General features: G+C 46.6%; 9 protein-coding genes across 9 annotated transcripts; 4 read left to right on the forward strand and 5 right to left on the reverse strand.

Moving 5' to 3' along the window:
• Positions 1-15: 15 nt before the first annotated feature.
• PUMCH_001173 (uncharacterized protein) lies at positions 16-1,212 on the forward strand (the record flags this gene model as incomplete). The annotated part of the gene is made up of 1 exon (XM_063020237.1): positions 16-1,212. One exon carries the CDS (start codon positions 16-18, stop codon positions 1,210-1,212), a length of 1,197 nt encoding a protein of 398 aa, XP_062876307.1.
• A 323-nt stretch (positions 1,213-1,535) lies between these two features.
• Positions 1,536-4,325, forward strand: PUMCH_001174 (uncharacterized protein; the record flags this gene model as incomplete). The annotated part of the gene is made up of 1 exon (XM_063020238.1): positions 1,536-4,325. One exon carries the CDS (start codon positions 1,536-1,538, stop codon positions 4,323-4,325), a length of 2,790 nt encoding a protein of 929 aa, XP_062876308.1.
• Positions 4,326-4,429: 104 nt separating this feature from the next.
• On the reverse strand, positions 4,430-5,536 carry PUMCH_001175 (uncharacterized protein; the record flags this gene model as incomplete). Its single annotated transcript, XM_063020239.1, has 1 exon — positions 4,430-5,536. The coding sequence occupies one exon, from the start codon at positions 5,534-5,536 to the stop codon at positions 4,430-4,432; it is 1,107 nt and encodes a 368-aa protein (XP_062876309.1).
• Positions 5,537-6,029: 493 nt separating this feature from the next.
• On the reverse strand, positions 6,030-6,710 carry PUMCH_001176 (uncharacterized protein; the record flags this gene model as incomplete). Its single annotated transcript, XM_063020240.1, has 1 exon — positions 6,030-6,710. The coding sequence occupies one exon, from the start codon at positions 6,708-6,710 to the stop codon at positions 6,030-6,032; it is 681 nt and encodes a 226-aa protein (XP_062876310.1).
• Positions 6,711-7,193: 483 nt separating this feature from the next.
• PUMCH_001177 (uncharacterized protein) lies at positions 7,194-8,282 on the reverse strand (the record flags this gene model as incomplete). Its single annotated transcript, XM_063020241.1, has 1 exon — positions 7,194-8,282. One exon carries the CDS (start codon positions 8,280-8,282, stop codon positions 7,194-7,196), a length of 1,089 nt encoding a protein of 362 aa, XP_062876311.1.
• Positions 8,283-9,138: 856 nt separating this feature from the next.
• On the forward strand, positions 9,139-10,758 carry PUMCH_001178 (uncharacterized protein; the record flags this gene model as incomplete). Its single annotated transcript, XM_063020242.1, has 1 exon — positions 9,139-10,758. One exon carries the CDS (start codon positions 9,139-9,141, stop codon positions 10,756-10,758), a length of 1,620 nt encoding a protein of 539 aa, XP_062876312.1.
• Positions 10,759-10,814: 56 nt separating this feature from the next.
• PUMCH_001179 (uncharacterized protein) lies at positions 10,815-12,707 on the reverse strand (the record flags this gene model as incomplete). The annotated part of the gene is made up of 1 exon (XM_063020243.1): positions 10,815-12,707. The coding sequence occupies one exon, from the start codon at positions 12,705-12,707 to the stop codon at positions 10,815-10,817; it is 1,893 nt and encodes a 630-aa protein (XP_062876313.1).
• A 465-nt stretch (positions 12,708-13,172) lies between these two features.
• On the forward strand, positions 13,173-14,007 carry PUMCH_001180 (uncharacterized protein; the record flags this gene model as incomplete). Its single annotated transcript, XM_063020244.1, has 2 exons — positions 13,173-13,175; positions 13,219-14,007. The coding sequence occupies 2 exons, from the start codon at positions 13,173-13,175 to the stop codon at positions 14,005-14,007; spliced, it is 792 nt and encodes a 263-aa protein (XP_062876314.1).
• A 68-nt stretch (positions 14,008-14,075) lies between these two features.
• PUMCH_001181 (uncharacterized protein) lies at positions 14,076-15,332 on the reverse strand (the record flags this gene model as incomplete). Its single annotated transcript, XM_063020245.1, has 1 exon — positions 14,076-15,332. One exon carries the CDS (start codon positions 15,330-15,332, stop codon positions 14,076-14,078), a length of 1,257 nt encoding a protein of 418 aa, XP_062876315.1.
• Between the last annotated feature and the right edge of the window lie 596 nt (positions 15,333-15,928).

Below are 15,928 nucleotides of genomic sequence, written 5' to 3' on the forward strand. Positions count from 1 at the left end.
TTTCTTCTACACACAATGTCGTTCAGAAACTCCACCCTCCGTTTGGCTCGTCAGGCTTCCTCCACCGTTGCCAAGCAACTTGCTGCCAAGAGAACCCTCGCTGCTTTGGCCACCAAGATGCCTCAAGCTGCCGTCAGATCCGCTGCTCCTTTGGCTACCCGTGGTGTCAAGACCATCAACTTCGGTGGTCACGAGGAGGTTGTCCACGAGCGTGGTGACTGGCCTGTCGAGAAGTTGCAAGAGTACTTCAAGAACGACACCTTGGCCTTGATTGGTTACGGTTCCCAAGGTTACGGTCAAGGTCTTAACTTGAGAGACAACGGCTTGAACGTCATCATCGGTGTCAGAAAGGACGGTGCTTCTTGGAAGGCCGCCATTGAGGACGGTTGGGTTCCAGGTGAGAACTTGTTCGACGTCAAGGAGGCTATCGGCAAGGGTACCTACATCATGAACTTGTTGTCCGACGCTGCTCAATCCGAGACCTGGGCCGAGCTCAAGCCTTTGATCACCGAGGGCAAGACCTTGTACTTCTCCCACGGTTTCTCTCCAGTCTTCAAGAACTTGACCCACGTCGAGACCCCAGAGAACGTTGACGTTATCTTGGCTGCTCCAAAGGGTTCCGGTAGAACCGTCAGATCCTTGTTCTTGGAGGGCAGAGGTATCAACTCTTCTTACGCTGTCTGGAACGACGTTTCCGGTATGGCTGAGGAGAAGGCCATTGCCTTGGCTGTTGCCATCGGTTCTGGTTACGTCTACCAAACCACCTTCGAGAGAGAGGTCAACTCCGACTTGTACGGTGAGAGAGGTTGTTTGATGGGTGGTATCCACGGTATGTTCTTGGCCCAATACGAGGTCTTGAGAGAGAACGGCCACACCCCATCTGAGGCTTTCAACGAGACCGTTGAGGAGGCCACCCAGTCCTTGTACCCATTGATTGGTAAGTACGGTATGGACTACATGTACGATGCCTGCTCTACCACCGCCAGAAGAGGTGCTTTGGACTGGTACCCAATCTTCAAGAAGGCCTTGAAGCCTGTTTTCGAGGACTTGTACGAGTCTGTCAAGAACGGTTCCGAGACCCAAAGATCCTTGGACTTCAACTCTGCTCCAGACTACAGAGCTAGATTGGAGGAGGAGTTGGAGACCATCAGAAACATGGAGATCTGGAGAGTCGGTAAGGAGGTCAGAAAGTTGCGTCCTGAGAACAACTAAATTACTTATTAAGAAATTACGGATAACTAAGAAATAATGATGGGGCTACATTTGGTCGCCGAAAGACTTTGATAGCCTAGAGATTCAATTCTGTATTCCCATATATTTGTAAATATAGCATCAGGGCAAGTCTGTTGAATAGACAGCCCTCCAAGAAAATTCAACTTCTGTAGATGTCGCCTTGCGAAAATGATGTTTCTTCCTTTAGTGAGAAGACTGTCTTAGACAAATACAATAATGAGCCAAAACTCAAACGGATCAGAAGACAAAATTACAAAAAATGAATAAATATCGTTCCAGAAAATTATTTCACTTTTCCAAAGATGTTTCTTTCTGCATGCACAGCTCTTATCTTTTTCCATGCCCGATCCTCGTATAGTATAGCCTCAGCATCACTTACTAGTCCCATCCCCACATTTCAGGAATTCTTCCAACGTCGTATTCAAGCGAGTGGACCTATTATTAGACAAACCTTCCCAATGGAACAGGACGACGATGCATGGTCATATTCATTTCCGCCTTCAATGGAGGACCTTACCTCTCCGGAAGCCAATTCGTCCCAAATTGGTTCTGAAGAGAGCGGCAGCAACGATGCCTCTAGCAAAGTTTCTGAACAAGTCATTGAGGAATTGATGGGTACAAACACAGTAAGTGGCGACAGCCTAGGGAATTCCACCATAAAAATTGCCCCATCGTCCCTGTTTGATGGCTCAATGGGTTCAGACTTGACGATACCCAAAACACCGAAAACACCCAAAGGAAGACGGAGAACGGTCGATCTGGAGCAAGACTTGGAACAGCGGATCATCCAGGTACCCAAATACAACGAGTCGTCGTCTTTGAGGTCGGAATTGAGTGTTGCAGGCGACGCCAGTCAGACCAATGGGGGTCCCATCGCAGGCGAGACATCTTCGAGAGTCAGCACCGGTCAAAGCAGTAATGGCGCCGATTCTTCGTTGCACCTACAGCCGGCGTTTATGCTGAAGCCAGCCTTGCCGGCGGATCCACAGACGACCATGGAAGATGTCAACTCCATCATGTCCAAGGAAGGTGTTGCGAACACCTCCAAGTCGAACGATGACGGAAGCGCAGGCCTGCCGCAGACATCCCCAGTAGCCGGTAGTGAGTTCCGGAACTCACTTCGTATGTGGCAGCAGAAAAGTTCGGAGGCAGAGCCCGCTGATGTGCGTGTAGAGCCTAGCGCTAGCTCCGTAGACTCTGGCTTCGTCCGTAGAACCTTGACGAGTATGACATCCCCTATCTTTGCATATGGCTCCAAACCAGAAGATCCAGACAGACTAAACGGGACAGAAGCGTCCCCGAAGGTGATCACCTATCGGAAGAATACACATGAACGAAAAGAGAGCGACTCGTATTCCGAGCTCTTGGATAAAGAAGAAAGATTCGACCCGAAACTCTATGTGAGCGAAAAATATAAGGACACATCATACAGATATGCCACGATACGGAGAAATGTCGATTTCCATCAGATTTTTCGAAGCCACGATCTCACTGATAGACTTCTAGACGATTTCGCTTGCGCCTTGAGCCGAGAGATTCTACTCCAAGGACGTATATACGTTACAGAGCAGTCGGTTTGCTTCAACTCGAATTTGTTGGGATGGGTCACTAGTCTTGTTATTCAATTTGAGGAGATTATCCGCATCGAAAAGAAGTCAACTGCTGGCCTCTTTCCAAATGGAATATTGATTGAAACTAAAGACGCAAAGCACAATTTTGCCAGCTTTTTGTCTCGTGACGCAACCTTCGATTTCATCAGGACTGTTTGGCTGAAGGCAGTCGGAAAGGACTTGTCAGACTTGGACCTAGTCTCCTCAGAAGAGTCTCAGGGAACAGATGTCAACGAAGATCTACAAACGACCTCACAAAGGAGAATCTCCAATTATATTATGTCTATTGATGAGGATGCTCAAGGCGGAGAAGCATGGAGCGAGAATAGTTTGGATATCACTGAAAATGATGATGACTACTCATCTGAAAATGAAGAGAACATTGTTGCAATTGCTGAAAAAACTGAAGTTCTGCCTCTTGAAACATTGGTCAACACAACAACCGATCATCTTGAATGTGTTGACCTAAAGGAAACATCAAAGTATCAAAACAAGGGACCTCTTGTAAACCAGCCTACGAACATAGGAAGAGCTTTTGAGGATTCTGAAAATGAAATTGAAGTTGCCAATGCAATCATACCTGCTCCGTTGGGAATTGTGTTCGATGTGATGTTTGGAAGCGCAAATACAGACTTTCATAAAAAGGTTTTGGAGAGTCAAGGAGCAACAGAGGTTTCAGACTATGGCGCTTTTCTGCCGAATGACGAGGATGAAGCCTTAATGGAAAGAAAATATACATATAGGAGACCACTTGGATATTCAATTGGCCCAAAGTCCACAAAATGTTGCGTGAGTGAAATCATTGAACATTTGGATTATTCAGACCATGCAGTGGTCCTCTCAATTACTTCTACTCCAGATGTACCTTCTGGTGGATCATTCACCGTCCGCACTAGATACTATTTCCTGTGGGCAGATGGTAATCAAACACAAATCAAAATTGCCTTTTATGTCAAATGGTCTGGTACCTCATGGATTAAAGGCATGGTTGAAAAGCTGACCCTGTCAGCACAACATACAGTGAACAAGGAAATTCTAGAAATGCTCAAACAAGAGGTTGAGGACCACACATATAAAAAGACGGGAGCAAGTAAGGTTGCAGTAACGCTAGAAAAACAGACCATTACTCAAGTTCCAAAGAGAGTACATGCGAAGTCTAGGGATGAAAAAAGAAGGCCCAAGCACGAGATCCCTGAAGCCAACACCGGCTGGACAAAAGACTACGTTCCAATGTCTTTCCTTGCTTTCTTCGTTGCTTTCATTTTTATTCTAGTCTTGATGCAATGGAGACTTGTTAAGCTTTCATCCGAGACCAAAAATCTCATTGAGCAGCAGATGCAATTGACTTCCAGCTTGGTGCAATTGATTATGAAGAACTCTCCGGAAGGTCGCACAGCAGTGAGTTCGGGAAATGAAGCCCAAGAACAAGCCGCTTTGCTAGTTAAACAGGCGCTACAATTGCTTGATAAGACGCAATCATAAATGTAATTAAGGGATGAGTATTGGTTGAAGCTAAAGGCTCTGAGGCTGATTTGATGTGCCTACCAAATGTATTTAAGGAGTATAGTTACGCATAATGGAACCCATTAACAAACGCGAAGTTCTCTTTGCTCCTCGGGACGCTCTACCACGTCCATGTCCTCGACAGTATGTACAATAATTTTGTCGTTGGACTCGTTTAGCTCGAATATAAAGATTCCAGAAACCAATCTCTCGAGGCGCAGCTCCTCTTTGCGCAAGCCAATGATACCTTTGCCCAAATCCGCCAAGGCGCCAGTGAGAGACCAGTTCAGGTCCAGTTTATCCAAGAGCTTTCCTGGGTCTATGCTAGACCATCGGTGCGAACCTAGAGTAGCATTTGCAGTCGAGTGATCCGAGTATTTGTCATTGCATTCCTGCTCTACAAGTTTGGCCGAGCCGGAGAGATGCCAGCATCCCTCGGGACAGGTGGTCCAGCGAATATAGATCTTGGTCGAGTGCGCGTGGACACAGTTTGGTTCAGGAAACCTGGAGGTGCGGATCAGCGAGATGTGGAGTTGGGTTCTTGGATTCAAAACCAAAGATGTCATGAAAAGTTGGAGCGCTTTGCAAGTGGCGTAGTACGAGACATGGCCCTTGATATTAGGGAGATATGCGTTGATGCGCTCGAAATGAGATGGACAGAGTCGAAGCATGACGGTCGACAGCAACATTTCCGCAGGAAGCGACTCCTGCAAAAGCAACGGAACGTAGAACTTGAGCAGGTCCATCATGGCCCCGAGGTTGGACATTCGTCTTTGTTCCTCTTCGCTGATCTCTGAGCCTTCCAGCCCATCGGAGAAACGGAGAGCTGCATCAATGGCCCTGGAGTTTTTAATATTTGACATGCCGCGGCTCAGTCCATCGTTTCCAGGAGGATTATCTACATCGACCTTGAGTTTACTGACTCTTGCGGTCTCTACCAACGAATGAGGCTCCACCCAAATGGAAGAGTCACGAGCACATAAAGGCTGCGACCGGAAAGAATTAACACCAGTTAAATTTGGAAGGGACAGTGACATTTGAGCGACAGGTGCTCGCACCTGGTTACCTCCAGAGGCATAGTTCGAATGTAGACCGGTGGAAAACTGCAACGGAACACAAAAACGGGATAGATTTTGCCATGAACGTGACCAGGACAGTCGTCTTCTAGACACAAGTTTCTGCAGATACATCTATTGGCAGTATCGGAGATGGATGTGGCGGTCTTGCGGGAAAGAATTACTACAGTAAGTGGCACCAGATGAAGTAATAGGAAGTACTAGATCTGAGATGTGTAGATATATATGGGAACGGTAATTGTGTTGATTTGTGGGGTATAGTGGAATTGATTTTTAAGTTCATAACTGATTCAACTTGTGATTGAAAAAATTATTGAGTTAACTTATGTTCTGGGTGTACATTGTCTTTGATTCGTTGTGGTTTTAATTTGCAGCCACTACATGCATGCGTATAGAGTATAGTCTCATTGGCACATAATTTATTGGGGGAGATATACATTTAAAAATGGGAAAGAAAACAAGGAATTTTTTTGCCTCTAGTGGATGATTTGTTCATCGATTGTTTATCACTTAATCATTTTTACTGTCTCTACATCATTTCATCTTTTCATCTTTCTCAATTATTAGAATACATAGTGGATGCTACCAGCGCAATTGCTTCAGAGCTTTACTCCTCGTTGATGTCTAAAGGGGTCAATCTCAAGTATGGCTTGATGATTCTGAACTTTGGAAACAAAGTCTTGGCCTCCTCGTTGGTAACAGATGGGTGCACAATGACATCATCACCAGGAACCCAGTTGATAGGAGTGGTGATTCTGTTCTTGTCTCCGGTCTGCAAAGAGTCCAACACTCTCAACACCTCGGCGGTGTTTCTACCAGTAGAAGCAGGGTAAGCCAAGATCAAACGGATGGTCTTCTTTGGGTCGATGATGAACACGGATCTGATGGTGAACTGCACACCCTTGTCGTCGACGTTGGATGCGTCTTGGTAGTCAATCATGTCGTAGGCGTGAGCAACCTTTCTCTCAGGGTCGGCAATGATTGGGAAGGTCAAGGTGGATCCGGTGATCTCATCAATGTCCTTGATCCAGGCCTTGTGGGACTCGGTACCGTTGGCAGACAAACCAATCAACTTGGTGTTTCTCTTCTCGAACTCGGGCTGCAACTTGGCGAAAGCACCCAACTCGGTGGTGCAGACTGGGGTGAAGTCATCTGGGTGGGAGAACAAAACAACCCACTTGTCACCAATGAACTCGTGGAAAGAGATTGGACCGTTGGAGGTCTCGGCCTGGAAGTCTGGGGCGGTAGAGCCCAATCTCAAGGTACCTTTAGGAGCAGCGTCGGCCATTGTGGAATATGAACGGGTTGGTGGTATTGTGGTTCTGCAATTGCGGCTGCATTGCGTATTTTATATATTCTGGCCACCAGGGTCTGTCTCGATTACAACTTTGCACGTGCCATCACTAAACCTCTCCAAGCTTCTCCAGCGGAGTGATGGTGCAGGACAGAGGTCATTTTTGGAAACAATCGGAGATGGAGAATTCGGGGTGAGAATTGGAGAGGATTCTGCAATTTAATTAAGTGAGAACGGAGGGGTTTTTCCGGTGATTTTGGTTGGAAAACTGCTTCATTTTCGAGTTTTGGGTTGTTTGTTCACCGCCGTGGTCCATTTAACATACCAACGGTGTCGGACTATACTGCAGAATGCATCGAAACTATGGATGCAAAGTTGACGGCAAAAATACGAGCGGTCACATGAAATCAAGTATTGATAAGTGTGGTGTATAGAGCTGAGAAACACACTTGGTTTTTGAGCGTCGCATTAATTCGTTTACAACTTGATGCCTTTCTCCTCCTCGGCGGAGACATCAACTCCGTAGTCAGTAAGCCCTTCACCCTCGTCGTTGGTCCAAGCCTCTCTTTTCATTGTGCCTCTGGGATCCAAATGCTTTTTGATAAGGCTGACATTGCCAAGTTGCCGGAGTTCCTCATCTGAGAGCTTGCGCGATGGAAAATCAACGTTGCCTCCGTCTGGAGGCCAGGGTAAATTGAGCTGGTCACCGTCAGTATTAGTTTCGAACTCGTAGCCAGATCCTGGTGGACCGCTCCATGGAAGGATCCACAAAAGAGGATTGCCTAGGTTATTGTAGATATTGCGGAACATCCCAAGATCATAAGGGAAAATAAAATCATCGGCGGTGAATAGCTTCGGAACAAGCGATTCATTCTCTTCATCCGTCGACGAACTATTTCTCTCTTCTGTAGTTTCCTCTTCTTCAAGATTTCTATACTGGACAGCAGTGAGGTTCCACGAAGTCAACTTAGGAAGCTCTTTGTTATGGACAAGTTTGTGATTGTTACGAATCTTCATCCAGAATCTTTCCGTGTGGCATTGGGAAGCCAAGCGCTCGCGCTCCCATTCTTCAATCTGGGTATTGCCCGACACGATATGAATTACACACCTGACAAAGAGAAGAAGCACAGCAACGAACACAAAGAAGTCCAATGGGAGGAGTGCAATTACTGCCGAAAGCTCTGCTTTGTTAATCAAATAGGCAGGCAAATTGCGGGCCTCGTAGAAAACTACAGCCTGCTTGACTAGGTGATATCCAGTAAAGCCAGTTGCGAAGATGATCCAGACTAGAAAGCGGATGAAGTGAGGCATATTTCCATACCCAACGCAATTGTTCGTCCAAGGACAGTGGTGGTCCATCTTCAAAATGCAAGAGTTACATTTGCGGCAATGGTGTGCTCTTTCTGGCTTGTAGAGCTTGCACTTGTTGCACCACTTCTGCCAATGATGCAGCGGAACAACATAATCCGATGGCGGATTTCCCGGGGATTTGTAATTTGCGAATATATACGATATCCATACCATCGTGACGTAGCCCTGATACCAGAGCTGCGCTGCTTTGTCCATATGATGTCTAAAGACAAAATAATGAGAGCCGTAGCCCAAAACAGAAATCAAAATACATGGGATCTGGATGTTAGATACACTCTACTGTGGATGAACCGGAAACAACGTACTGCTATGCCTACCCAGGGCCATTTGAACTCCCACATTGATTTGGGACTAAAAGCTGGGGTAGAATCTTAGGTAGTCTGCGCAGAGTTTAGTCGGGTACAGGATAAAAATGCAAACAACTTAAAGTGTCAATTTGAAAAGAGCTACAAAAATTACTCTCATTTTTCTCATCAGAAGATGAATGCACCGCCATGTTCTGTTTTGGGGCTGCAGCTATGGTGGAACAGAGCATTTGCATGGAGGAAGTCTTGTCAACATGCATTTGCGGATATACAGAAGAGAACGGGCGAATTTGAAATGCCATTATCTGTGATTTATGCGTATGGAATTTTAAGAGGGTATTAGAGTTTGATTCGCTGCCAGGTACCACCAACAAAGGGAGAAGCCATTCATCGTTGGCCGTCATAAAACAGTGGATTTCAAAATCGATAGAATTAATAAAAACAGAAAAGAAAAAGAAAGTTGAGAAAGAGACTAGAAGAAAAATGACGATATACACATCAATTTGCGTCCATCATACTGATCAGATTGAACGGGTCTACCAAAGCCACTCCGATCACAATATCGATAATTGTCAAGAGAAAAATTGACAGATATTCCTATACAAAAAATTGATCATAAAAAATTCCACATAAAACACATACTATCGAGGTTTCTTGTCACCGTTCTCCACTCAAATCGAACCTACTCATACCCCAGCTGCAGGAGCTATCATATCCTACTGCCAACTACTTTTCATCTATCCAAGATGAACCAAAACCCCTCCCAAAACCAAAATTCAATTCCCACAATACAGCCCTCCCAGGCCACCAAGCTCTTAAATGCCCTCAAAGAGCAGCTTGCGCAGGCCCAGAGCGCCGGAGCAGACACCGCCAAAGCGAAACAGCACTACGCTCGAGCGGAGCAAATCAAGCAGGTTTTGCTAAACTACCGCCAGCAGCAGCAGAGGCAAAGGTCTGCGGGTGCTGCTGCTCCAGGTGGTGCTGCCAATGGCGCTGCAAACACTCCAAGTGTCGGTGGAGCACCAAACCAAATGAACACAAGCCAGACTGCCCCACAGCAGATGCAGAGCTCACCGGTTGGGCTGAGCGTGCCTGCTGGGAATAGTGGAGTGTCTGGCCAGTACGGTCTGTCGCAGTATGGCGCCAGAAACATGGGAAGTTCGGGTCCAGTTGGCGGTGCTGGTCCAGCCAGTAGTCCTGGTGTAAATACGTCGCAAGGCGCTCCGCGGAGTGGAACCACGCCTGGAGCCACCGGCGGATTGCCCAACACTGCCGTCACCGTCGAAAGGTACCAGGATCTCCGCAAGAGACTCTTGTTGTTTGAACAGAAGATACGTACTCTTGAGTCCTCCAGAAGACCAGATATGTCCGCTGACGAGGCCAACAAGTTGAAGACCGAGATCCAAGAAACAAGACAGAAGTATACCCAGTATTCTCGGTACCTCACATATATGAAGAGTCAGCTCGTGGGGCAGGCGCAAGGAGCAAACGCTGCCGGCCCAACTCCTACTGGATCCGGCGGGGCTCCTCTTCCAAACACAACACCTTTATCGGCGACCGGTCCTGTTCCTTCTGCTCCTATGAGCGCGGGTCCATCTGGCCAAGGTGTCTCGACCCCCACGGTCACAAATGCGCTGATTGCAGCTTCCAATGCTGACAACGCTCAAAGCGCGGGACAAGGCCCACCATCTCGTGCACTGGGAAGCACTGGTGCAGTTCCTACTGTGAAACAGGAGGGTTCATTCTCCAGCGTAAATTCAAGAGACACAATGGTGGGATCCGGTGTCAATTTGTCCCTGGTTACCAAGCCTAGTGTTCCTACACTCCCCATTTCGAATTCTATCAACGTCAAGCCTTCAAACCCTGTGGTCATCAAGCCTGGCGCCAACAACATCAGGCCCACATTGACAGGAGGGAGTTCTACATCGTTGGGTCAGATTGTCGCCTCGCCCGCAGTTACTCGTATGCCAACGTATGAAATGGCGTCTGGAGGCCCGATGCAAGACAACAGTGGACGTGTGCTCACGAAGAGAAAATTGACAGAGCTCGTCAATTCATTGGGCGCTGACGAGGGCGATGGAAAGACTACAATTGATGGTGATGTCGAAGAACTCTTGCTAGACCTTGCAGATGAATTCGTCAGCTCTGTCACCAGTTTCGCGTGTCGTTTGGCGAAACATAGAAAGGCCGATTCGGTCGATGTCAAGGACGTCCAATTACACCTCGAAAGAAATTGGAACATCCGAATTCCAGGCTATGCTACTGAAGAAATCAGAAGCACAAGAAAATGGCAGCCAAGCGCCGCCTACAATCAAAAATTGTCGGGTGTCGACATTGTTAAGTCAGTGAACGGGAACATTAACTGATTTTGAGGTTGTATATATATGTACATTAGTGTTAAATTGTATTCTTCAGATATTATTTACCCTGTATATGTTGATACAGCTTTATACCTCTGCTGACCAATATCTTCGAGAACTCCTTGCTTGATCCAAAATTCAACAGTCTGGGAGGTAGCATAATTGGACAATCCAGTAGAAAGCGCAATTGTCAGCAAGGATAAGGGATCGTCGTCCTCGTTGAATAGCTCAACAACAGTAGCTTGTGATGGAGTGACATTGAACTCCTTGCTGCAATTGTCGAATACAAGTTCAACGACAACTTGGCCCATTGAAGGTAAATACTTCAAATGCCGACCTTGCTTCAACTTACCAAATGAGCGCGAAAATTGATTAAGTTCTTCTTGAATAGGTAAATTGAGGGTGTCGTTTTCATTGGATAACTCGCTTACCGAGGGCCAGTAGTTTCGGGAGAGGATAGTCAAATTTAGAAGAGGGTTGCCAATTTTCTGGTTTAATTGACTGCTCTCTTCAACATCGCGTATCATAACATCAAGAGTTGCAAATTCACTTTGGCCAAATCTGAGCTTGAGTTTTTCGACATCTTCGAAAATCTCTCGCAGGTTGTCGCTTGCCTCTAGCAATTTGACAGCAAAGAGTTTGGTAAATTCATCAATGAGGACAGCCAGCAGGGGTAACACAGAAGTGAGAGCGTCAACAAAATCAGAAACTTTTCCCTTTTTGAAATCTGGCAATGCATCGATTGGATCAGGCACCCAATGTATGTCTGTTAGGTCGTCAATTGCTGTTGAAGCGTGGCAAGTATTGTCACGCAAAGCAGATGCCAACTCGTATAACCTGTTTGTTTCAGGGTTTGGGTCGAGCATGCCCTTCACCAAATGAGAGACTAGGTCCCGCCTAGTTTTCAAGTACTTCCTGATAGGACGTGCCACTTTGTCGAGCAAAACGCCAGTTGGATCGACGATAAGTAATGCTTTGATAGTGTTGATATATTCCACGATTATTTTAACTGTATTGGAGCCCAGATGGAGCAACTTTGAGTTGCATTGCGAAATGAATGCGTCCACCAAACGTGCTCTTTGTAGAGTCCGAGTAGTTGGCGATCCGGTGGCCAAACATAGATGTACTTCCGAGAATGCAATAGTACTCCGGTTGCAAGCAACAACCATATCATACATTTCACTTGTTCTCAAGTTGATGAGTTTATCTTGTGCGAATTGAACTAGATCATTGCTAGAAGAGCTTTGAATCTCAAACGAATCGAAAACACCAGCAATGAAAGTGGGATACACATTGATGCGAACCCATTGCTGCAAGCTGGCTAGGCAGGGCTGGTCCCAGACGCCCGCAAATGTTGTGAAGACGTAGTTTTGAATGCGCTCAGTGGTGACAGATACGACTACAGTCTGAATAAATGGCGCCATGCCCACGGCGGCGAACGATTGGAGAGACTCCATTGCATTGTCGCCCACAGAAGTGTGTAGTAGATGCACGAGTCCCTGTTTCACTTTCGGTGTCAGGAGATATGGTATGAAGAGTGCTTTTAAGGATCTTTGGAACAAGTCACCGGCAGCCTTGCTAAGGTTAAGCACAGCCGCTTGCCGATTATAGTAGGCAGTGAGTGCATTGATCTGCTGACATATGCTCAGGAGCAGGTTTTCCTGGACAAACTGCTGTAGATGGAGCTGGAATTCTACGGCTATGGAGTTTACTAAGAGATCCACAAACTTCAACTGAACAACGGGTTCCCGCAAGCATTGCTTGGCTGCAGCGCGGATCCGAGCCAGCGGAGCCACGTACTCTTCGCCAGGATGTAGGTAGTACGGCTGAAGCCAGTGGAGGAGGAACGTCAAGTCGTTTTCGGTGTCGTGAGGTTCGGTCAAGAGATCGGCCAAAACCTGGGTGGGAGCAATGCTCTTCATGAGCGCCGGCGAAAGCACGACATTTGGGGCCATTCTCAATGGGCCAGGTCGTGTGGTGAGGATTGCGTGCTGGCTTTGTTGTGTACTGATTAAAACAGATACCTGGAGAGGTTGCAATTGCAGCTTTTCGATGAAAATCGGCTCTCAGAAACGCCAATTTGACAGTTCAGACCACAAAAAAGGTATCTACAACTGGACCCTCTCTATGTACAATATGGTTAGATGATCCTTCAGATCACAGTATTGGGTACTCAGTAGTATACATAAACATATGGTAGAGAGTAGGGAAAGAGAGACCAAAGACACTGAGCGCGAAAAAAATCGCGGCGCTTTCAAATGTGACCCCGAAAATTGCACATAATTGATCCATTTTCCCACGTCTTTGTCCACATTTCTGTTCACGTTTTCGTCATTGCTCATATTCCATCCGATTTCCTCTAGATCCAGTACCTACCATTACAGGCATCTACTCCCACCTCCCACACCACAATTGAGCAAATGGTATGTCGAGCCACATAAACCAATAAAATATCACTAACGCCAGTCCTCGCGTGGAACCCTCCGCACAAAATTCTGCTCCATCACCACGGCACCGCCAGAGGTGGCCACCAAGTATCTACTGAAGAGTAACTGGAACTTGGAGCAGGCTGTCTCCGACTACTACAGTGGAGGTGCTAGCAGCACCGTCTCCGGCAACCTCAAGGCGTCTTTGGGTGCAGTGACGGCCATATTTGATAAGTACAAGGATCCCCAGTCGGAGATCATTCTGATAGATGGAACCTTGAGCTACCTAGAGGATCTTGGGATAGACCCCGAGGACTGCTTGAGTTTGACGTTGTCGTATATACTTAATTCGCCGCAGACGGGCGAATTTCATCGGAAAGATTTCGTAGATTATTGGACACAGGCGGGTGTTTCTTCCTTGACGGAGATGAAGGAACACTTGCAGAACACGCACACACAACTAATAGCGTCGCCAGAAACGTTTGTGAAACTCTACAACTATGTATTTGGGTTTGTCAAGGGTCCGGATCGCCAGCTCAAAATGATAGATGCTCAAGATGCCATTTCGTACTGGCGTCTACTCTTTGCCCAATGTAGCTTTCTTACGAGTTGCTCGGAAAGATTCGAGCAGTGGTACACGTTCGTGGAACAATCGGGCCGAGGCATCACCAAAGACTTGTGGGAAATGTTCTTTAAGTTTCTGGTGGATGTTTTGAGCACAGACCCCGTTCATCTCTCGTCATACGATGAAATGAGCGCCTGGCATAGCATGATGGACGAGTATGTTGAATGGCTCGAAGACAACAACCTCCTAGAAGCCTCCGCATAGATACTCAGTATACTGGTCTACAAAAAAAGAAATTAGAAAAAAAAAAGAGAACCTAAGCATTGGTTTACTTAATTGAGTAGCCTTTCGATGCATGGTTTGCGAAGTGCAAGCAACGTTTTGGAAGCATCTTCAAGCTTGAGCCCCTCGTCCATCTCCTCTTCAAGATCGTTTTCGCCAAGGCCCACATTCGCTATCATGTTGGTGGCCGGCACCTTGTTTTTGAAATACATTTTGCGAGGTGGAGCACCTAGATTAGGTGAGTCCGACCCGGATGTGGGTGAAGATGAAGGGGATTTACTCGGAAGCGCTGGGTCAGGTAAAATAAAGCTGGATTTTCTGACAGAAGACTTGATTGGAAGTGAAAAAGGCGACGTCCCAGCTGATGTCAACCCTGAGATTGCCCCACTAGAACTGAACAGAAACGCCTTGTTTAGTGACTCTAGCTCGTGTGAATTGAGCTTGGAAGGATCTATCAGTGTGGATGTAAGCAGCGGTTGGCGCAGGAGTTGACGTGAGCCGTCTGGGTTGTGCTTCCCAAGCATTGCTAGAATTGGAGCCATGTCAGGAGTAAGCCCTGGCGTGGGAAGCTGCCTCTGAGAGCTGAGCATGATTGATTCAGGATGCGAGCCTGGTTTGATGATATGTGGTGTCTGTTCCATCAACACCTCGTCCTCTTTGATGGAAGGAATTCTTGGTCCCGTTGCGTATTGCGTGTGAGGTGTGCCTGTCGGAAGATCATCACTCAATTCGGCAAAGCTGAAGTCACGGTCAATGTTCCGATACATGTTAACATCAAGCGGAATTCTTGAGAAGTTCACATCGTAGTCGTAGTCAAGATTGGGGATCCGGGAAAGCAATTCGTGTTGCTTCTGAACAATATGGTGCAAATAGAGGATATACTCGACCGAAACCTTCAAGATAGTGAGCTTGTACATCCCATCGATTTTGTTGGCGTTGTTGGTGGTGGGCTGGAATCCTTTCTTCTGGGTGCCAGTATTTCTGCAAGCAGGAATCAAATATTTGAGGGCCTCGAATTCGCGATTAATCTTGATGCGTCTTCTCTTTTCGATTATCGAGTGTAGTTGCTTGTTTTCCGTGCGTCTACGTGCGAGCTCTTCATCATCAACAAACGACGAGGACCGTCTACGTTTCTTCTTGGGAAGGTTTTCACTCAGTGAACTTTGGGCCATTTCCGATGAACCCAAGGCCAGCTCATCATCTGCGTATTCATTTGTGAGTATGGTGTAATTATTATCCTCGGGGTCCATATCCTTATTCAATTGAATAATTGTCGTCTTGAGGGTGGGTGGGCCAGGTAAGTGCATTTTAAATTGATGAAACAATTCTGAATTGGTATTTGTTTGCTTCCAGAAGCAACGGAATTTGATATAGGATGTGTTGAAATGCTCTCGTGTGAGGCCAACACTGACAATGCTTTGTATTAGCTAGAGTTAAATAGCACTTATCAGCACAGGATATCTTATAAGAAGGACAGATAAGACAAATATCGGGTTGGATGTCTTCACAGTGTATTATTCAAATATAAGGATTGACGCAATTGAAAGAGCTCAGAATGCGAGTCGTTCTCTTTCTGTCTAAGTACTTGGATCAGAACTCCAAATTCACCTACGTGGATAAGCACCTCATTAAAAGGACGCCGCGTGTAAATGGACCACGCGCACGCACAGCCAAATATTGGCCCGTCCTCCACACAATCCTGTCCCACCACCCTTTTCCATGCACAGTAACGGCTTGTAAAGATAATACTTGAGACCAGAGGTTTTGGATTTGCACCCACTTGCCTGCCGTACGGTACGGTATATGGGCGTCTGTGTGCACTCCCGTCCGATAATCAACTAGACCATGTGCGCCTAAAGTAGACATGCACACGTTTCTGGTGCCCACGTTTGCAATTAAACGT

Source organism: Australozyma saopauloensis, chromosome 1, assembly GCF_035610405.1.
Source record: "Australozyma saopauloensis chromosome 1, complete sequence".
NCBI lineage: Eukaryota > Fungi > Ascomycota > Pichiomycetes > Serinales > Metschnikowiaceae > Australozyma > Australozyma saopauloensis.